The sequence below is a fragment of the Cyprinodon variegatus genome, unplaced genomic scaffold (genome assembly GCF_000732505.1).
Source record: "Cyprinodon variegatus isolate N-32 unplaced genomic scaffold, C_variegatus-1.0 Scaffold131, whole genome shotgun sequence".
NCBI lineage: Eukaryota > Metazoa > Chordata > Actinopteri > Cyprinodontiformes > Cyprinodontidae > Cyprinodon > Cyprinodon variegatus.
Genome location: NW_015150584.1, coordinates 761,841 through 782,866, shown reverse-complemented (window position 1 = coordinate 782,866; position 21,026 = coordinate 761,841). Strand labels below are relative to the sequence as shown.

At 36.9% G+C, this 21,026-nt stretch overlaps 1 protein-coding gene across 4 annotated transcripts in view; it reads right to left on the bottom strand.

The window, feature by feature from the left end:
• The window catches only part of tbc1d1 (TBC1 domain family member 1), a 74,970-nt gene that overhangs the window by 31,416 nt on the left and 22,528 nt on the right, over window positions 1-21,026 (bottom strand). For 3 of the 4 annotated variants that reach the window (XM_015376239.1, XM_015376240.1, XM_015376242.1), the window contains 12 exons: window positions 14,581-15,165; window positions 11,211-11,300; window positions 11,029-11,133; window positions 10,808-10,940; window positions 10,544-10,635; window positions 9,395-9,511; window positions 7,630-7,755; window positions 6,926-7,074; window positions 6,456-6,719; window positions 3,349-3,462; window positions 3,070-3,183; window positions 2,765-2,892 (listed from right to left, as the gene is read on the bottom strand). In XM_015376239.1, the coding sequence (XP_015231725.1) occupies window positions 2,765-2,892; window positions 3,070-3,183; window positions 3,349-3,462; window positions 6,456-6,719; window positions 6,926-7,074; window positions 7,630-7,755; window positions 9,395-9,511; window positions 10,544-10,635; window positions 10,808-10,940; window positions 11,029-11,133; window positions 11,211-11,300; window positions 14,581-15,165 (2,017 nt within the window). The remainder of the gene's footprint in view (window positions 1-2,764; window positions 2,893-3,069; window positions 3,184-3,348; window positions 3,463-6,455; window positions 6,720-6,925; window positions 7,075-7,629; window positions 7,756-9,394; window positions 9,512-10,543; window positions 10,636-10,807; window positions 10,941-11,028; window positions 11,134-11,210; window positions 11,301-14,580; window positions 15,166-21,026) is intronic. The other variant, XM_015376241.1, reaches the window with a different exon arrangement.

Sequence of the window (21,026 nt, the reverse complement as noted above, 5' to 3'; positions counted from 1 at the left end):
GATGTGCATGATGCCACACAATACCAGCCCTTCTTGTTTTCATATCTTAAATGCTTGGGCTTTAGTTGTAGTTACAGTGACTGTTTGTAAAAACACAACTAAAGTGATAAGAATTTTTTTTTTTTTAATCTTCAATAAAACAAAACAAAACAAAACAAAAAAAGTCTGGGAATCCTATTATTTTTATAGACAGGTCCCCTTTTCTATAATTAACCTTTAACTCCATTTTTCCAGACTGTAGGGCTCTTGATGTAAAACATGGGACATGAATTTATCAACTGGTTGAGCTGCCAAAATGTATTCATTTCTTTCTCTTTTTTTTTTGCAGAAACTATACAATACATTACAATAATAAATAGTCAGGGTTTAATAACATGGAAGCTAAAACATGGAAACATTTTTGTGTTTCCACACTACAAGGCTGAACTGCATAACTTTTATTAAAAGCAAATACAGTGACAGGTGACGGATGGTTACAAAGCTGTCAAAGGTTAAGTTCAAGTCTTTAAGGCACTTCTCTTCTTGTATATTTCAGTCAGACAGAATATTTGACAGCGTTGTCAAACCTCAGGCTACTTTAACGCTGTCCTGTCAAAGTGTTTTTTTCTTGAAATCAAACAAATACTTTTGATGTACAATTTTATTTGCAAAAGAGGAGGAAAAAAAACAGGATCGGGTTATATGGGTTTGTTTAAAAACACGTGTGCATCCCTGCAGGAAGGCACATGTTTTATTCTGCTAATCCTGAGATTCATATAAATCCTTAAAACATTAAGCATAAGCTGCTGGTTTGGTCTCAGCTTTATCCACTCTTAGAAAAGCTTTCCTATAAAATGCTTGATTTATTAACATTTAATATTAGTCAGATTATTGTTAGTTGAAATTTTCCAAATGGAATATTAAGGGAACAAAATAGTTGAACCAGCATTACTTTATGAAATATTTATTAGAAAAATACAATTATGGTATATTTTAGATTCTCGGTTACAATCAGCTCTGATGGCTGAGGTCATTTAAATACAAATTTAATTAAAAGTTTTGGGGATTTTTTTACTTATACCAAATTTTTACTCCCATTGCTTCAACTCAATAACTATCAACATTTTTGAAACTGTGTGAAATACAGCTTTTGGATGCATTTTAGTTTTATAAGTACTGATTAAAATGTTCTGACTATTTACAGGGGCAGAAAAAACATAAAGTTTGAGCATCACTTTTATGGTAACTGCAGCATATATCACAGAATAATTAATCATGAGTTTGTTTCTATGCCAAAGTCATAAAAGGGGAGGACAATATACCTGTAAGCTGAGAATAAATCATGAGTTGTGTAATTTTACTGCTTTGGGATGTTGAAACTTTGCAGTTTCTGGTTGTTTTGTAACTAAGAAGGGTCAGAGGGGGGCGATCTTTACCTGTTTTATAAACTGAGGATTTAAATAAACCTATTATTGTTTGCCTATAGTTTATAAATAATAAAAGTAAAACACCCTGAGTTATTCTGGTTTTATTAAAGCTCTTAGTTCTTAGGCTGCAACAACTGTTTTAGTAGCCGTGTATAAAATCTATTATTATTATCGTTTAAGTAAATGCCTTAACATTTGGTGCATTTTGCAGATTTTTCATTTAACTACTTAAGCTTATTTCATGTCTAATAGGAACATATATTAAAAAAAAACAGCAAGTAAACATTTAATTCAGTTCCATTAAAAAAACAACAACTTTTTTTGCTTACAACACAGTAAAGTTGCACATCTTCTGAACACTTAACCCTTTAAAGCCCGATCCAAGAACAAAACAGAAAATTACTTTTTTTTGGTTTGAAGTCCTTATTTGGCGTTTTAACAAAATATGTAAAAAGAAAAAACAGAAATAAATTTTTGATATTAATAATTTATCACTATGCGATAAGTCAAGATTATTTTTTGTGTAGTCTTCTACTGGCTGTTATCAGGTATATCTGATTGTGTACAATAGGATTTTGAGCAAAGTTTTTACCATTAAATTATGCAAAAGGTGTCAGATGCAAAACATTTCAGAAACCGTATGTATCAAATATGATACATTTGGCATTACAGGGTTAACATTTGTAGCATATGATGCATCTGCAGCTAGAATAAACATATAGAAAAAATATGAAGCAGACTGGTCTAAAGAGGGATCAGAACCCCGAATGGCAATAAGAAAGAAAAATGTTTCTAGAAAACAAAATCTGCATTTAAATGTAACTTGATGTAAAACAATACTTTTTTTAAATGATTATTTATCTCCTCCTTTCAAATGCTTCAACCTAGTGAGAATCAACCTAGTAAGCAATGCATGACAACAGCCATGGTTTTTTGTTTCTTTCGATCCTGGGATGAAATGTAAATAGGAAGAAAAAGAAGCACATAGACACGCTAACCCAGGAGCCCATAAACTACATTTTTGCAAACATAAAACAAATATTTAAGATCTCATGGAAGATTTTGGGTATAACAGAAGATATAAAAAGAGTTAAACAAAAAAAGGATTCAGCTTTTCCATTAAGAAAAGAATCTGGGGAAAAAAATAAAAAAAACTTACCGTATCTGAATTGTTCTGAATTCAAACAAAAGGGCGACACAGAGTGGAAAGTTTGGTCACTGCAGTCTACGTATTACATTACTCCTACAGTCTGACTAACATCTTTAGATTCTATACAACTGATACACCAAGTAAAGCATAAAGAAATACTAAGCTACTGCAAAAAAGAGGAACTCTATAAAGCATTGTTTGTACCTACCGCCTGTGTCTTTCTGAGGTGTTGCAACCCGCAGGAAGATCTGCTGCCTCCACGAGTGCCGGTGGCTTCGCATTGGACTCTCTCCAGCTACACATCCTGCTCTCGGTGTACAGAGAGCTGCTACATCCCTGAAAAGTACAAACAAATGAAGGTGGCTGCAGGTGGAGTCGTAAGCTATCTCCATGTAAAACAGAAACAATATATATGGCTCACACATAAACCCATAAACCTGATATACAAACAAAGGGATTCACACAGCACTAGGCCCAACCTGATAGGCATGATGGTTCTGTGTATATGTGTACCTGCTTTTTGGGTCGGCACTATCATTCTCTTGAACAGGAGCCAGAAATTGAAATTTCAGAAAGTTAGGGACAGAGGAGGAGGAGTGGAGACGGGCCCGGAGCCCACCCAAAGGACTGAGATGGAGGTGATGGATGTGAACAGGAAGCAAAAACACAGATGAGAAAAAGAAAAACATGGACTCACATCAAACAAAAACATGCTGCTGGGAATTATCGAAAGACTTTAAAGACTGCCAATGAATTGATGCAGCTTGGTTACACTGAAAGCCAAACGCTCACCTTCTCTTGTTGAAACGTGCTCCAGCAGAAGGTGAGGAAGGACGGCGGAGGAGAGGAGAAGGGAATGAAGGAAAGGGAGGAAGAGGAGGAAGGATGGAGTCTGTCGTGACATTTCTGAAAGCCGGCGCAAATGAAGGCGGGAGTGAAACAGAAGAGAGTCACAGACTTTGAGTTTGTATGAAAAGTGAGAAAAAGTCAAAGTTAAAAGCAGAATTAGAGGAACTTTGACATCATATGATGAGATTTCAAAACTTTTCCTACTATTTAAGTTACTTTATAGATATGAAAAAGGAAAGAAACAAGTATTTATTACTTTTATGTTATATAGAACTTTCCATATCAACCAGCATTTAGTCCGAACAGGACATAAAATATTTCACTCAGGTAGTAGTAGTAGTAAAGATAAATACTATAAATCTATTTGAAAAATATTCCTTTTTATATTGCAAATCAAATATACAAATGATAAGAATACCCTATTTAATACTGATGGTCATATCTATTGCAAATTGGCTCCCATTCTTCATAACTAGTCATTTCGAATAAATCTGAATTTATAAAACAAAAAGAAAAAAACAGCTTTTTGTTCATGTAGCAGAATAACATTTAAACTGAGAAATGTTTTCCTGATTTAAAAAAAAGACGTAAAAATGTTAGCGTAGCTGTTCTGTTAGGGCAGGAAAAAGGTCCAGTTTTGCAATTTGGGTGAAAGCTGTAAGTGATACAACCCTCAAGTAATTTTAACACTGGTAGCAGCATCATTAGAAATATGTTTTTGCTTGAAGCCTTAAAAAGTTTTTCATCTGAAGGACTAATGATTACATTTGATCTCTAGATCTCTTTGCCCCAACCTTACATCACAGAGGATAAAAGGATTGAGTTCAGTGGAGTGTAGTAGATTTGTTAGTAAGTTTTATTTGAGTTTTTGAAGCAGGTTTAACGGGTTAAAATGAAACAAGGAAAAAGGTTTTACAGTGGTTTCAGGGGAGAAAAGGTGCAGCTGGTGACTAAAGCGGGGATGCTGAAAACAAAACTAAAAATACATTTGGACAGATCAATGCATACAGAGCCAGCTGGCTTTGCAAGTTTTCTCTGGAAAAACATCTGGAAAAAAAATAAAAATAAAATAAAAAACAGAATCTAAAAGCGTCTTTTTGGCCCAATGAAGAGCAATAACACTAAAAAGGGGGCATTCACACTGCCGGTCCAGTCCACTGATCGGTCCAGAGTCAGTCTGTTTGTTTTTTTTCTAGATTTTCAGAGAAGACCTCAGACAGTTGAATTATTGCAGAGGCAGTATTGCTCCAGCATCGTAGTGATTAGGAAGGAACAGCAGCACCAGGGAGAACACTGGTCTCATGGTGTTTCTGATGCTACTCTACTCTTAAAATGTACTTCAACCTCTTCTGTACTTCATGTAGTCCCAACAGGAATTTTTACACAATTTAGTTTTTGGTTAAGAGCTCATAACTTTTCTTCTTCTCCTGCTACATTTAAAATGTTCCCATTACATCCTCTCTTAGTGCTTTTAGTATAGTTGTACTGCCAGGCTTTACACTGCTGCAGGCTCTTAATAAAAGAGCAGCTGTTTAACTGAGCCTTGCTATGGTTCTCTGGTCCGTTTCAGGGTCCAGGATGAGTTCAAACTAGGACTGCAACTTATTATTATTCTGTTAATTGATTAATCTGTTGATTTTGTTTTTTGAATAATTTATTAATAATCTAGTATAAAATGGTTTCTTAAAGAAGATTTTATACAGAATTTAAACCAGATAAAGCTAAAACTATTCAACTTAAAAAGTTCCCAACATAGCATTTTAAAAGACATTTTTTTAATTCTGTATGCAAAAGGTTCATAAATGTTTGACAATTTTGGTGTAATTAGTTTACAGAGTCTCTATCCTCCAGTTAACGATTAATCGATTACTAAATTAGTTGACGATTAATTCAATAATCAATTATTCAGATGAATTGTTTCAGCCCTAGTTTTTACCAGTGTTATACTCCAAAAACTGAACCCTGGCACGGTTAAAAGCACTACACAGGTTTGGTGTGAAAGCAGCTTAGGATCCAGTGGTCAGTGTTTCCTCATCAACACTGATAAATGGTCTCTGAAACCCGACAGGCCTATAAAATGTAGTCCTCTATAACACCTTTCCCAATTGAAAACAGCACGTTAATGCATGTTTTTCATAGATTGACCCCCTAACAATCTGCATTTGGCTTCCCTTCCATTTGGAAAAAAAAGTCATGTCTAACATCCCGCAGCTGCATGTCTGGTGATCCCATCATGCTGGGTTAGCATCGATGATGCCACCAGTGTGACAGAAATCAGGACAGTAAACCATAGAAAGCAACATGTAAGGCAGGCAGGGCGTAGTCAGTGCGCTTTATTTTTTCGGTCTTTTGTCCCTCCAAATTCCTCTCACTAGTGCTCCTCCAAGTTTATGGAATTTAAACTGTTTTTTCTGCCTGTTAGATCAGAAGTGTGTGATGCGGTGTGTTGGCGTCCATACGTTGTGTTCAATGGTATCACATAACTTAGCGGGTCAACTGGCTCTGGTGTTTCCACAGCATGCTGATTAGATTTTTATATGGGTTGCTTTCCGAGTCATTTGACCAAGATAGACACGCGTCAGTGAGCTGTTCCCAATGCCACTAAAAGCCATTTATTCCTGGGTTCAAATGGGTTTTTTGGCCAGTTTCAATTGGTTATATGAGGCTCGGGTTTTTTTTGGAGGCCTAACCAGTGAATACTGTTACTCCAAATAAAAAAAAGTGGTGCATGTTGCTTTTAAGAATTAAAAGAATAAGAAAATAAAATACAGAAATATCTATTTACTCTTTGTTTTCATGAAAAGGGATCGGGAAACTTTATTTTTTCAGTATTTGACCAGCAAATAAGTCAGAATGTCTCTGATTGCTGAGCTCTGGTTTAGATGCCTGCATGTTGTAGATGTACAACACAAAGATCTGCCCACATAAAAAAATAAAAGACATAAAAATGTTCTGATTTGATAGTTTCAATTGTAGAACAGTTATCTATCAGAAATGTCTACTTTTAAAAACAAAAACAAAGCTATGATCATGAGAACCAAACTTCTTACCTGCTATGGTGAGGAGTGTCTGTGCTCACAGAGTAGTGTCGTACAAGCTTGGGCTTGGTAGCTGCACTCAGTTCCTGCGGTGTCTGAGTTCGCATGTATAAGGGGGAGTCCTCGAGCATTGAAGAGGGGGTCGGGGAGTGACTGAAGGTGCTGGCTCGACGACGAAAAGTATGCGGCTCGGGATCACAGGGAAGAGAGGAGGAGGAAGGTGAGAGAGGAATAGAGGAGTCAAGAAGCTTCAGGTCTCCTGTGGAGTTGTGGCCTCTGAGGAAATCAAGAATAAACAGCATGGACACCAGCTAAGTAATAAAATTTATTCAGACAAAAAGAGGAGGATTCTGTTGCATTATGGATCACCTAAGCACTGACTAAAAGCATAAGAAAACCAGCAAAATATTTAACATAATAGTAGTGATGTACTTGTAGCAAACATTAAAACGAACCAAACCGTAGCCTTTAGGTTCATTTACCTGAGAGGGCTGGTGGGCCGTAGATGAGGTGAGGAGGTCAGAGGCTCCTCAAAGCAGGGCTGACCTCTGCTACTGATGGCAGTATAAGAAGAAGCACTGCTCTCGCTTCCCGGACTGTTCTCCCTCTGAGGTTTGGCCTTACTGCTTCCCTACAAAAACAAAAAAATAAAAATAAATGAGACAGCTATAGACATAGAACTCCAATAACATGTTTGAGGAACTTTGACCTTCAGTTTACACCGGATGTGAATCAAAATGTGTATGGACAGGTAACCCACTGTGCAAGAAAAACTAGCAGCCTGCATCACATTACATCAATTACATCAGTCTAAACCTTGGATTACAAACAGCTATAAAAAGAAGCATAGATCAGTCAGATCCAGCGAGATCTTTATCAATGGGAGCAGTTCTGAATACTCCAGAAATGGAGATAGAGATCATCTCCCCCATTATTTGGTTTTATTTTACCTTAATTATTTTATCATTATTCATTAATTGCAGGAAAGGAGCGGTAGTGGAAATTAAGCTAATTTGTCTGAGCAGCTGCCATCAGTCAGGAAACCATAGCAGAGCCTGTATATACCAAGAAAGGCTTAGTATTCAAGTTTAAAGTCTGTCATTTGACTGGAAATATGATTTCATTAGAACACGCTTAAATAAAGCAGTTTGTGTATTCCTAAAGCAAGCAGAAAATAAATGAATACCTTCCAGATGCCCTCCAAGGACTCGGTAAGAGAGCGCTTTGCTCTGGTCTTAAACTGCTCCAGTCGCTGCCGGCTGCTGCTCTGCTGTTGGGTCTCCTGAGCTGCAGCAGCTGCATCTTCAGAGATCTGGACACAGAGGAGGGATGGAAACTGTTAAATGAGGAAGTTATGTCCCCTTGCAGGCAGTTGCGCCTCGGGACTTCCCTTCCGGTCCTTTTCCTGGGAGCAAGTTATTTCCTACTCATAACTCAAACTGGGTAAAACCATATAAAAAAGACTATAAAAACAGGAGTAAAAACGTAACAGAGTTTATTCCAGATCAGGTCGTTACAGGACATAGAAAAATGCTTGGAGCTTGCACAGCTGTGGGCTCAAAAAATGTCAGCGAGTGGCAAAGATTGAGCCCCTAACAAGGTCCTCTCCTGCTTCTTATACCTAACATGTCTATGTGTTGCATCAGGTAGATGCTTAGCTGTCCGTATCAGAAACTGACACGCCATCAATGCCCTGGCCTGTCTGATGGGTGACTGAAGCAAGACATGAAATTCGCATTTTAACAGGGATTTGTACTTTCTCAAAATTATCGTTTGAAATCATATATTCATGTTTTTTACTTCCTATTAAATGCTTTTAGGGTTGATTTTTTTCCTTTCCTTTGATGTCTTGTAAAAACTTTGTATTTCTTTGTGCATTAATGGCCATAAATAAACATACCTGTCTTATGATAATGTTGCTGATATTATATTCAGATTCTTTTGGACACATGATTTAATTGATTATCGATTCAATATTAGACTAAATTAGGGATGTAAACAAATTGTAGCTCAATATTTTACTGAAATATAGCATCAAATATTTTAACAGCCTATAGGAGATATACCCCGTCTTTTAATCAGTATTAAAAGATTATTTATACGGATATTTATTCGAAGCTGTTTTATATATCATATTCATACAGTTTTAGTAACTTAATTCAGCACATTAAAAAAAAAAAGAATAGCCTTTCATTTAATGGAAATATCTTAAGAGAGGAGAAAACTCAGGTCTTTAATTTCCACCTATCAATGAGTCGATTGATGGGATCAATCATCTTTTGAATAATTTACTAATATCTAATCCACATCCCTAGTTTAAACCTTTTGATACAGATTCTGTAGTTTGAATTTTAAGATTAGAACAATGTTTTCTTTAGAGTACCTGTTTGTTTGTATGTATATATATATATATATATATATATATATATACACACATCATATAGAGATATATATGTATAACTTAGAGTGTGAGCTATTAAAATATTTATCCTTCCAAATATTACATTTAAATACTCTTTTCTAATTCAACTATTGCAAACAGCGATATTCGATCGCAGTTCAATGCGTGGTGCATCCCTTGTTATATTACTAAAACTTCTGGTGAAGAATTCAACTTTTCTAAATGAGGGAGAAACCATTTCATCAAAGCAGTTCTGGATTATTGGTGCAAAAACATCAATACTGAGCAGACAAATGTGGCCCTCTTCCGGGTACATCATTTTAAGTTGGTTTAGGACTTTGTTGCTTTTTGTAGACAGTCTAATTATGATTGGTCAGATCGGCATGTCGGCTGTACCCATTTCCTGTCTAACCAGGTTGTTCCACTCTATGGTTGACAGAAAATAGAGCAATCAGTGGTCTGCAGATTGCCGCAGTAAAAAGAAAACAACAGCACTTTGCTGTTACAGTTCTGTACATGTATATTCATTTCAGCGTTGTGCTATGCATACCTGTTTGCTGTTTTCTGTCAAATAGTGCTGATGAGCTTTCTGCTTGTCCTCATACAGGTTCCTTAGATCGGCCATCACTAGCTCGTTTTCTTCCTGATCACTCTTTGGACGAGCCCGCTGAATACAAAGGAGCAGAATGTTCATTATAGTCGCCTAAAATCAATGTTATATCTGTTAAACCAAAGATTTAAGCTGTTTGATTTGTGTAGAACAGCTGGAAATACATCTTGTAACTTGAAGGAGATTCTCTATTAAAGTTTGATGTTGAAACAAGACAGGATTCGTTTTCTTTTTTTCTTTTAACTTGGTTTACAAATCCACAATCAGTTTTTTTTCATTGATTGTTTTACTTGTTTATTCAAAGGTTTTAAATAGTCTAAAAAGTTGTCACCATTTGTCCCTCATTAGTCTTGTTCCTCAACATAATCCTGCCTATAAAACTGATTTAACCTCAGAATCAATCCATTGGTTCTTTGGGTTGGAGAACATTAGCGAGCAAACAGAACTGATGGAACAAAGCAGCAGGTCAGGGAAAAGGATGTGGAGACGACAGAGGCAGATTTAGATTATAAAATAATGTACAAAGTCTTGAATCTCTCAAGCACTTTTTAAATATATAAATAAAAAACAGAAAGACAAAATCACAACTACAAAAATACTAAGACTTTGGCCTCCATGTACACTAACAAACCACAAAATTTGAGTATGAAAAACAAAAAAACTGTAATTTTAATTCCAATTTATTCTAACTACGTATGAAGTGTTTTGTTTTGATCCATTACTCTAAATTCTAATCAAACACACTTTATTTTGTGTTTTCAATGTGACAGAATGTCAAACGGTTGAACTAATACAGCCACTGTCCACCTGCTTGCCCACAGTAAAAAGGTTTTATATTGAACAATTTTGTTGTAGTTCAGCTAAGCCACCAGCAGATGTCACCAGAGTCTGAGAATCACGGATCTGCAATCATCTACTTTGTTAAAGTTCTTATAACCTGCCCTGCTGCTACTCTTCCACGTGTGACATGCTTAAAAGACTGAAAGCTGATATAAAACATTGCAGAGTCACCAATAATTTTTTTCTTTTTGCTTAAATGTATTTAAAAATGGTTAATCAACAGGAAACATGCAGAACTGGAGGCCTTACCATAGTGTTTTCAAAGACGGAAGCTTGCTCATCATTGTCTAAAGTGGCCAAGTGCTTCTGAAGCTCTAGTTTTGCTTTGGAAGGATGCAAACCTGTGAAAGAATAAAAATAGAGCAGGAAGAGGCATGTTTTTAAAAGAAATTACTTTTTAACCATGTCTTACTCTTCAGTTTAACTCTCCAACCTGAAACATTTATTAAGGTACATCTTTATTTATCCCATATAATAATAATTTATTTCAGTCTATAATTGCATATTTTCTACCTTCTATTCTCTCACACAGTCTGTGGAGTTGCTGTATAGGGCAACTGTCACACTGCTGGCTCTGAGTCTTTGCATTCTGCTGCAGGGCAGCCACAGAAAATGCCTGCTTCAAGGTCAGCATGATCTCATCCACCTTTAACAGCAAAACAAGGTTGGAAATCGTTGTAGTCTCTGGATTCATTTCAGGAGAACATCTGAGTTTTGAATAAAGACCTCCATACCAATGATTCATCAGTGCACTGGAAGACGTAGCACACAAAGTGGCAGCTTCCACTCTCAGCCGTTTCTCTGCAAATGAAGCCAAAGTGATCGACATGACGAATACCCTGAGGGGAGACGAAATCAAAACTTGTTTCACATGAAACCAACTTAAAATGGCTTATTTTGTACCACCGTTTCAGACCTGGGAGCAAAAGGAGATTTCCCGGAAACTCTTCTCTATGGCTACTTTCTTAGTGTCAGGACTAACCAAGAAGATCTGTGACTTGCCCACCTAACATTAGAAAGAAAAACAAAACAAGTGTATGAAAGCATGAACCACATATATCTGTACAGACACTGCATATATGCACACTCTCACATTTAATTCTACTAATTATTTAATCATTGCAACTCAGACAGGATCATCCCCCAAAAAAGCTAAACTAAATGCTAAAACAATGAAAGACAGTAAAGAAATGGTAGCCAATTCCCATGAAAATAAATTTAGAGTTATGCAGGCGCCTTGCCCTGACACAAACCTTCCCACCTCAGGGAGGCCTCTCCGAATCACACAATATGTTCATCTTAAGCCCTTTAGTAACTGATCTGACCATGTGATTAAGTTTATTTTCTATTTAAAAGATGTAATTGTGCAAAAGAATATTCAGTATGAAATACTTATATGACACATTTTTGATCCAATCATACCTTCAATCTGACTGTGTCCATGTAAATTTAAGGACAAAGAGCTTGTTTTAGGAAAACCTGACTGACTTATATTTCAAAGGTTTGCAGTGTAGAGTCATTCAGAGTTGTACAGTGTGCTATGGTTTGTTGTTCTACTTCTTAAGCTTAGAAATGATGGTCAAAAGCTATCCTGCAGGATCTTCTCCCAAATAAAAGTTAGCAAGTACATTAAGCCATCCAGGTTCCAAAGCAGCCACAGGCATTGTATTTCCTAGAAAGTTTTCTGCTTCCTGTATTCACACCTGTTATCTTTCTCTCATAATAATAAAATCTGTATTATTATTTAAAAAATCAAAAAATAAAAGCAATCTTTAAGTATGAAATTGTTTCTTGTTGGAGTTTGTTTAAAGCGACAGACTTGAACCAGACTAGCAAAGCTCCACATTTCTCTTACTGACATCTTGGCTGATTTCTTTTGATTTTCCATGATGCCACACAAGGCAGCCAGTTCTCATCTGGACTTTCCAACATCATGGGAGTCATGGCGACCTTACTGTTACAGACTTCTAAATTCGAAGATAGTAATAAACAATGATATAAGAACTCATCGGTTCCCACTCAATCATGAATTTAGCAGACATTATTTTGGTAATCCTAACTAATATAAAACAGAAACTGTTTAGCTGGTTTAATGCCAGAAAGTGAGAAAATCCATGTTTTTAATCTTTCTCTAATATATGCAGAAAAAAACTTCTGGTTTTAAATGTATATCTGGTCACATGTTATGAATTAGAAAAGAGGGAATCTGCCTTTATGATAAAAAGCAGAAAACAACATCCCTACAGATCTTCATTACTGGCCTCCAAAGGCTGATCTAAAATACCGACTAAAACAAAGTATTAATTGTAATTTTTTTTAAGCCCTGACATATTTGGCCGCTCCTCCACCCCCAGTTTCCCTTTTTGTTATTACTATTCCCATACTGAGATCGTTTCCACAGTAATTATTTTAACTATATTAAACCTGAGCCAAAAAAGGAAGTGCTGACATCACCTAATGAGATCAGATTGTGGGGGCAGCAATCATATCTGTGAATCATATACGTCAAGAATAAGTGGTCAAATATCTGCTGAGCAGGACAGTATCATGATGCTCCCTGTGCCAGTCATGACCATTTCCTGTCTGGGATGCATACAGGAAAATCCCTGCTGGCATAAATCCACAGGGGGCAAGTAAAGGTCAGGCAGAGGAGTGCAGCTACACCCATTTTTAGCAGCAGTCAGCATTTCTTCCTGCTGATTTGATACCAGTTATCATGTTTGTGTACTTTGCCAAAGTTTTTGGAAACCAACTATACAGAGTTCACCGAATCCAAATCCTTAAGAGTTTAAGAGAGTTCACTTAGAAACACACTCAAACAAATAACAGGTGATCTTATGGCGATTTAAATCAACTTACGCTTTTTATCCACAGGATGTACATAGGAGGACTCAGCCACCTTACCAGCTCTAATGTTAAAGGTTTTTTCACACCTGACCGGCTTTGGGTGAAGACGAATAGAGTGGTTCAAATGAAGGAGCAGGTTGTACTGAAATAGTTTTACTATTTAGAAACTAAATAACTATGCCTGAAGGAAAATGAGAACATGGCAACTTTCCCAAAGAAAAGAAAAAATTTTTTTTTTTCCTTTTTCTTATTTTCCAACAAAAAATACTTCGACAAAGGCTTTTCATTTTTTTTAGACGGGTGGTTCTAAATCCTGCTCCTCAAATTCCTGTGAGTTTTAGTTGTCTCCTTGCTGCAACACACCCAGCTTACATTTCTATCAACTCGTTTTGCGCCCTAGCACTCGGTTTTGTGTGTTTACATGTAAGGGTAGTGTGTCCCTATAATTTTAAGAGCTAGGGGGAAGTGTCCTTCTACCCTTAACCTCTTAATATCCACCACATTTCTGGGAAATTCTCGCCTATTTTGCATTCCCAAATGGAAAAGCAAAAACTGTGGAACTGTAAGCCCAAATTACATGTGTGATACAGTACGTTATTTAAAAGCTAACATTTTCTAGTTTCTGAATATATATATTAAAATTGGGTAAAACACCCAAGCTGCATCAGTTCAAACATGACTCAACGTTTTGCTTTTTTAATTCTTGAAAATAATAAGTCTTTTTTGAACAGCAGTAATAAAGCGCGCCAGCTTCCATTCATTCATCCTGTCTGATGAACTGCTGCTAGTTTTACTCACATGCCTGGAAGATGTCTAGTGCTACTACCACAGATGATCTCGCTCTCGAAATGGAATTGAACGATTCAGATTAGCTCGCCGAATGAATAGAAGGGGTAGAGCGTAGCTGCCTGTGGCCCGGGCTGCCTTTCACAACTCCAGTCCGCATGTGCGGATGACGTCATACACGCCGCTTTGTTTTTAAAACATATAAATATAAAAAATATAACCGCGGATGTCTGGGGGACAGTGATTCGCCTACATGTTATGAATGCTGGCGTACCATAAATGATAAATTATGAACAGCTCAGTTTGTGCCTTCACGTCGATCGCCCATAGGAAGACGTTTATTGGATATAAGCAAACGGAATATCTTCAGAACTGCTCCAAATGACACAAAACTTATATGGGTGAGTAGAACAAGATGTAATAACGTAAAATCAAGGGCCAAATGTAAAAAAAAAAAAAAAACATTGTTCCCCTTTAACTGCAGACTTTTATCATGAACAACAGCTGATAGAAAAAAAAACTTCATAACATGTTTTTGTAATTTTTCTGTTTTCACAGAGAGGAGAAAAAAATACTGATCCAACTCAATCTAAATGGGCTACTATTTCTAAGAATGCGATGCTAAACTCAGCTCAATAATGGAATCAAATTACCGTGAACAGCATGGTCCTGTTCTCCTGCAGGCTGGTCGGCTGCACACTGGTTGAGCTGGTTATCGGATCTTTAGTGTTGTTGTTAGAAATTTCTGGACATAGGCCGTTCTCATCGAGGTGCAGGCTTGGAAAACTGGAGTCTCTCTTGAGCTGAGCAGAGGTGGACCCAGTGGTGGCGTTGCCCGCCGTTCCATTCCGAACAGAACCATTTACCAGTCCAGCTGAAGGGAAGGTAAATGCCCTCTTAAGCCCATCTACCAAGCCTCCGCCTCCTTTATCCGTTGTCCCTGAGCTGTGCAGCAGACTGAACTTCTCGATGCACTCATCTATTAGGGCGGGTGGGGCTTTCTTGTGAGCGACACTCACCCGGCCGCAGAAAAGTACCTCGAACTTCTTAGCGAACGTCGATGGAGACACAGCAGAGGTGGGGGCGGAAGTGTTTGATGAAGAAGAGACAGAGAGGCATGTTTCTGAAGAATCGCTGCTTTCAGAGCTTGTGGACGTTTTGGTGGAGTCGCCACTGATGTCACTGCTGCGTGCCGAGCTTTTACCAGCATGCCTCAACGTACTGATGATCTCAGGGACCTGAAACAGAAATATAAACAAAGAAAGAGGAACTTTTTTAACATTCCATTTGGTAAACACAGATGTAGGGATTGTCCATGCAACTTTTTGCTTTTTGCAAGATTTGCTTTCAGTTAAGCATTAGCAAAGGTTTGCCAAAATTTCTGACAAAACTATGAACTTACAGTAGAACCTTAAGGTAATTGGGATGGACATCAAAGAAGTGGGGTACATTACATTTCTAAGTCTGACCTAGTGGTGTCAGTAATGACACCAAACTGAAGGTAGGCTGCTGCAAAACTTACAGGAGGAACTAAACAGTAATGTGGCACATTGCAGTTTGCAAAACCAAAAAAAAAAAAAGTTGAGAGATGAATGGAAATTACAAATGCTTTTAAATAAGAATTGAAATTGCTTTTACAGATTCAGCATTTTCTGCATGATTTTTTATTTCATTTTTTGTTTTTGGTTTGTTCAGGGGCCATAATCTATCATTAAAGTCAAATCCCCCATACAGAAAAAAATGAGTTAATTTGTTGCCACTTTCTAATTGTGAAACTCTGTTAGAAAAGAAGTAAGTTTGGTATAAAACTGAACGCTGTGAGTTTAAATAAGCAGACCCTTCAGAGGGGGGGGGGTAGCAGGCTGTAAGGCTGGTAGGAGATTTAGAGAGATCTTAAAATCGGCCATTTGACTGAATTCAAATTAGTAAACCCAGGGAGGGTTTTTTTAAAAAGCTGCCAATATCATTGGGTCTTGTAGTCAATAAAAACACACAAAGCAAACTGTAAGAGAGTAGAAAGTAGGATCCAAACTCTGAAATGTTCCTGCTGTTAATCTAAAAGTGCAGGGCTGTAAAATCAACAACAGAGAGATGATCCCTATAAGAGAGGAGTTTATCTGTTATAGATGAACTCATCTGTTTTAGGGACAACAAACAGACAGAGAGCAGACGTTCCTCAGTCTGCTATCAGAGACTAGTGGATACTATCAGCTAAAGGGGGTCAGACCAGTTTTGAGTGATCTCACTTTTAAGTAAAAAAAATTGTTGATGTTTTTTTACTTTAAAAGTGCTGCCTGATTTAATCTGTTTAAAAATACTTATTAAGAGATAAATAAGAATTGCGGATAGATACGCATGACAGGATTGAAAGAATGTTATATGCTATACAGAGTCATTTTTTTATCAAACGACTAAATGCTTACTGTAACAACATATGTACTCTTCAGCTCATAGTGAGCAAACATGAAGTACAAGGTCATTGTTTCCTGGAAACAAGCAGCTTTTTGTAAGACGCTTTTCATGAAGCAAAACCATATTAGAACCTTTTCCTCACAAAGCATGCTTTGTGCTCTCTGGTGACTGCACTCATTTCTCAACTGACAAAGGTTTTAATTTTTTTCCATTTCCATGTTCGCTTTTATTGCAAATTACTTCAAGCCTTTTTGTGCATTTAATTCAGTTCAGTTTATTTACATAAGGCCAATTCACAACACATGTCATCTCAAGGCCCTTTGCAGAGACAATTCAATCAGATCATCCAGTCAGATTGGCTCAAAGTTTCTAAGGAAAACCAGCTGATTGCATGGAGTTACTGACTTTCCAGGACATGCTCTTCCAGGATACGCATGTGGCGACAGTCAATATTCACAAGCATTGTGTTGTTGACTCTACAGTAGTCACTCACTTCGAGGTTATGCCAGTTAGTGAAATCTTTCTTCAAGATTAAGTTTTGTTGCAGGAAAATGGCAGATTTTAATGAAAATATTCGATTCTAGGCTTGTGAGACCTTTGAACCTAGAACTTTATCTCACTATACTAGTGACTAAATACATCACAAAGAAATTTGAGGATCTAAAACAGACACACAGAAAGTGGAACCAACAGGTTGTTCTAGATGCATGGTTTCTCTCACTGTATTATAAGCCTGGCGCCTGCTAGGCTTTACTCACCCCACCGACAGGCTAAGTTGTTACTTTATACTTTTCAAAGTACGTCTAAATAAACTATTTAGGATGATACAATGAAGAGTAAATTTGGTAAAAATGGTATGAAGACTACTGCAGGTCAATATGTGAAAAGGTAAGGGGATCAGCTGTTTTTTTTTTTCACCACTCTGAAAACCATTTCCTTTTCTCTACCCTCCAACTTCTTCAAAAAACACAACATGTCACAAAGAAATGGTTGGACACTTTCTCTGTACAAAGTCAGAGGAGTAGTGTAGGAGATGTGGGGCTAAATTGTTTAGCTGGTGACAACTTGAGTGCAACGCAACTGTAGCCTGGCCAGCCAGCCTGACTTATGCCAAGTACACAGCATATCAGTCCGGAAAGGTCTGTAAATACTATTGGATTGTTAATTTTTTTTTTAAACAAAACAAAATTAAAGACCATGTTAAATAGAAATAAATGTGTGTTCTCAGTCACCCATATGAATTTGATTAAAAAACTACCAAGTATACAATATTTGTTTCAGATGTTTTTCCATTTCACCGACTAACCTTACAAAAGCAGAATTGGAAAAGTTGGAGAATACCAGCATGAATCTTGCTACCTTTCATAGAAACACCAGCATCCTTATGTTTACATGGATGCTGTTTTGAGTCATGAAGCTGTCCTCATTGTTTTTGCACCACTGAAATGCAGGCGTAGCCACAACAATGGAATGCTGCAATCTAATGTTGAAGATAATCAGTTTAAATTGAGGTTTCTCAAGCCTCCACTGCAACACCACTCAACCTAACCTGCAGGTGAAGATGAATCACCAGGACCGGTTTAAGGCCCTGTTTACAAGATCCTTTTAAAATGGGATTTCTTTTCCATTCATTTAACACATCTACATGATAATTATGGTTGCAAATTATTGATTAGTTAATTAATCTTATGTATATTGATCTTATCAATTGACTAATGATTAAGTGGTAACAGTCACATTTAAAAAAGTATTTTCTTGGGATGCACCAAAATGAAAGTTTTTGGCCAAAAATCCAAAACCACAAAAAATAGGAAAACTAAGGCAAAAAAACGAAAACTGAAAGAAATCCATCTATCCATCCATCTTCTCCTGCTTAGTCCTGTCAGGGTTGTGTAGGGGCCAGTGCCTTCCTCGGACAGCCTACGGGCAAGAGGTGGGGTACACCCTGGATAGGTCGCCAGTCCATCGCAGGACAACAGAGAGGAACACCTAAGGACATTTTTTGAGAAGCCAATTAACCTAACATTCATGTTTTAGGACTGTGGGAGGGAGCCAGAGTACCTAAAGAAAGGATTATGTAAAATATAAGAACTAGGGCTGCAAGTAACGACTATTTTGCAAATTGATTAATCAATTATTAATTGGATAACCAAAGACTCTTTAAAGAAAACTTCTTATGAATTTAAACCAGGCTAAACTCAAATTTTTCCACTTGAGGAGTTCTTGATAGAGTGTATTGACGGACTAACCCTTTATCTTAAATTCAAAATGTTTATATTTTTTACAATCTTGGTGTAATTACTGCTCTAAGTAGGTTGTTCTGTCATCTAAAGTCATGTTGTAGAGTCTCTATACTCCAGTTAACGATTAATTTATTAGCTCCTATTTAGAACCATAGCATTTTTGGCATTTTTGATGTGTACCGACCAAAACTAAAATCAAGGAACTTCAATTAATCAATTACAGAAGTTTCAAATATTTATTTACAATTACATTTTTTTTTTTTTTTTTTGCAGAATCACTGGGAAATTTTCTTACCTTTTTAAAGATAGATTTAAATCTAATAAACGATCAATGACGTTAATTATTGCTTATATCCCAAAGGACAACATGTTATTACCATACACCTAAAAATTAAAACAGCAACCGCAGAAATATAAACAAATTGTGTAAATTTGCTGCCAAACCTCTAGTGGGCAGGATGTTTGTTGAATCTTAAAAATAGTGTGGGCACTTTCTGCTTAAAAAAAAACAAAAAACAAAGGAGAAAATAGCTACTAATTAGCTACAAACTATAAGAGTCAGCAGCACCACAACTAAGTGCATTGCAATCTCCCATTGTTGTTGATATCTACTGTGATATCTGATCGGCAGCTGTCATGTTGTGAATGTTAGCATTAATTTCTGATATCAGTCTTAATGAACATAACAGAGCTTCCCCATAAAAGGAACACAGGAAGCAGGAGGCTTTTGAAAACTATTGCATTGTGAAAAACATTGTGACACTCTGACATTCTCAGCTGTCAGAGTTAACATTTAGCATTGTTGTGTAAAAAAAAATGTTCACCTCATTTGTACAAAGAGTCAAGTGCACACAAAGATCTTGTCTGATAGACTTAATGATTCCTGACTGTAGCAAAGAAAAGTGCACCAAGGTATCCTGTATTGGGTAATAAATGCTTATACATGATGAAGGCTCAACCATTAAAATGAAAATTGTCCAGGATTGTTAATACAGTAATACATTTTGTATGAAAGACATCTTAGCCCGAACCTGATGATAAAACTAGGCCAGTTTGTTTTATTTTACTGAATATGTAGGACAACAGAGTATTAAAGCCAAATGGTGAGTGTCAAAGAAAAGCTGCCCTGACCCAGGAAATGGTTTGTCTAAAAAGTGAGGTGTAACACAAACCTTTTACTTAAGTAGATAATATTCACTGTAACACAGAGCTGAGGTTTACTGCACTACTGGCATTGAAGTTGGGATAATAAACAATAAAATGCCTCAGTAGAAAATAAACTACTTCTGCTGCAAACATAATCTAACCTCAAAAGGAAAAAAAAAACTTATATAAATCAGATAAAACAGATGAATGCCAGTTCCATCAGAAAATGCCATTTTTTGCTTCTCCTATTTCGATCCAATTTAATGAAACCACAATGGCTGTGAACCAAACCACGGAACAAAAGGGAGGAAGTAGATGAGCTAAGCAGAAGCAACGTTTGAGTCACACCAGGACTGTCAGTCAGATGAAATGCCTGAACAGCAAATATGTCTTACGAACACACTCAGGTCTTGCTGCATCTTGTCTCGGTATGAGGTCTGCTCAACCCAGTTTTTGTTTTTTTAGTTTTTCTAATTACGTAATCAAAACAAAACCTGTCGGGGTGTGCAGGTGGCGCAGTGGTTAGCGTGCACAACCCATGTACGGAGGCCTTAGTCCTCAATGCAGGCGACCTGGGTTCGAATCCGACCTGTGTTCCTTTGTCGTATGTCTCTCCCCCTCTCTCATACCTGGTTTCCTCTCAGCCTACTGCAGAAAAACGAGCCACTAGTGCTGTAAAAACTCAATAAAAAAACTGTCAAACAATGAGACAGAACATGTTAAGCTGAAAATGTGCTCGGATTTTGCTATTAGAAATCCATGATGTAAATATTCTAAATCATTAAGTTATCCTTGTTAGATTTCATTAAAGAACTTCATCCCAAAATAGTTGTCTACAAAAGTACTAATTTAACTACTCAACATTTGGTCGAGTTGCAAACCCAAACTAAACTCTTATCTCATAACTTGTGTTTGACCAAAACAAAGCAGCCTGCAATTCTTCCATTATAGAACAATTATGTGTGGTTTTCACTTCTCCTTTCCAATGAAATTTTGAGGACTGTATCATTTATTTGAACCTACCCATGTTAGGTCAAAATTTTTACAGAACCAACAATGTGATTAAAGCCTCAAGTTTTTTTTTAAGGTATGTCTCAACAAATCATGACTAGTCACACAAGTTATTAAGGGATTGTTTTGGCTAGTGATGTGTACTAATCCAGGCTCTCATCAGGTGTTGTTCCTCTCTGGTGTAATGACCTACAGGGTGTTACTAGGACAACAAGATTCCCGTCTACCATCAAGGAACTTTAAAAGACTCAGGCCCCATCCACACGAAGTCAAAACGAACACGAAAC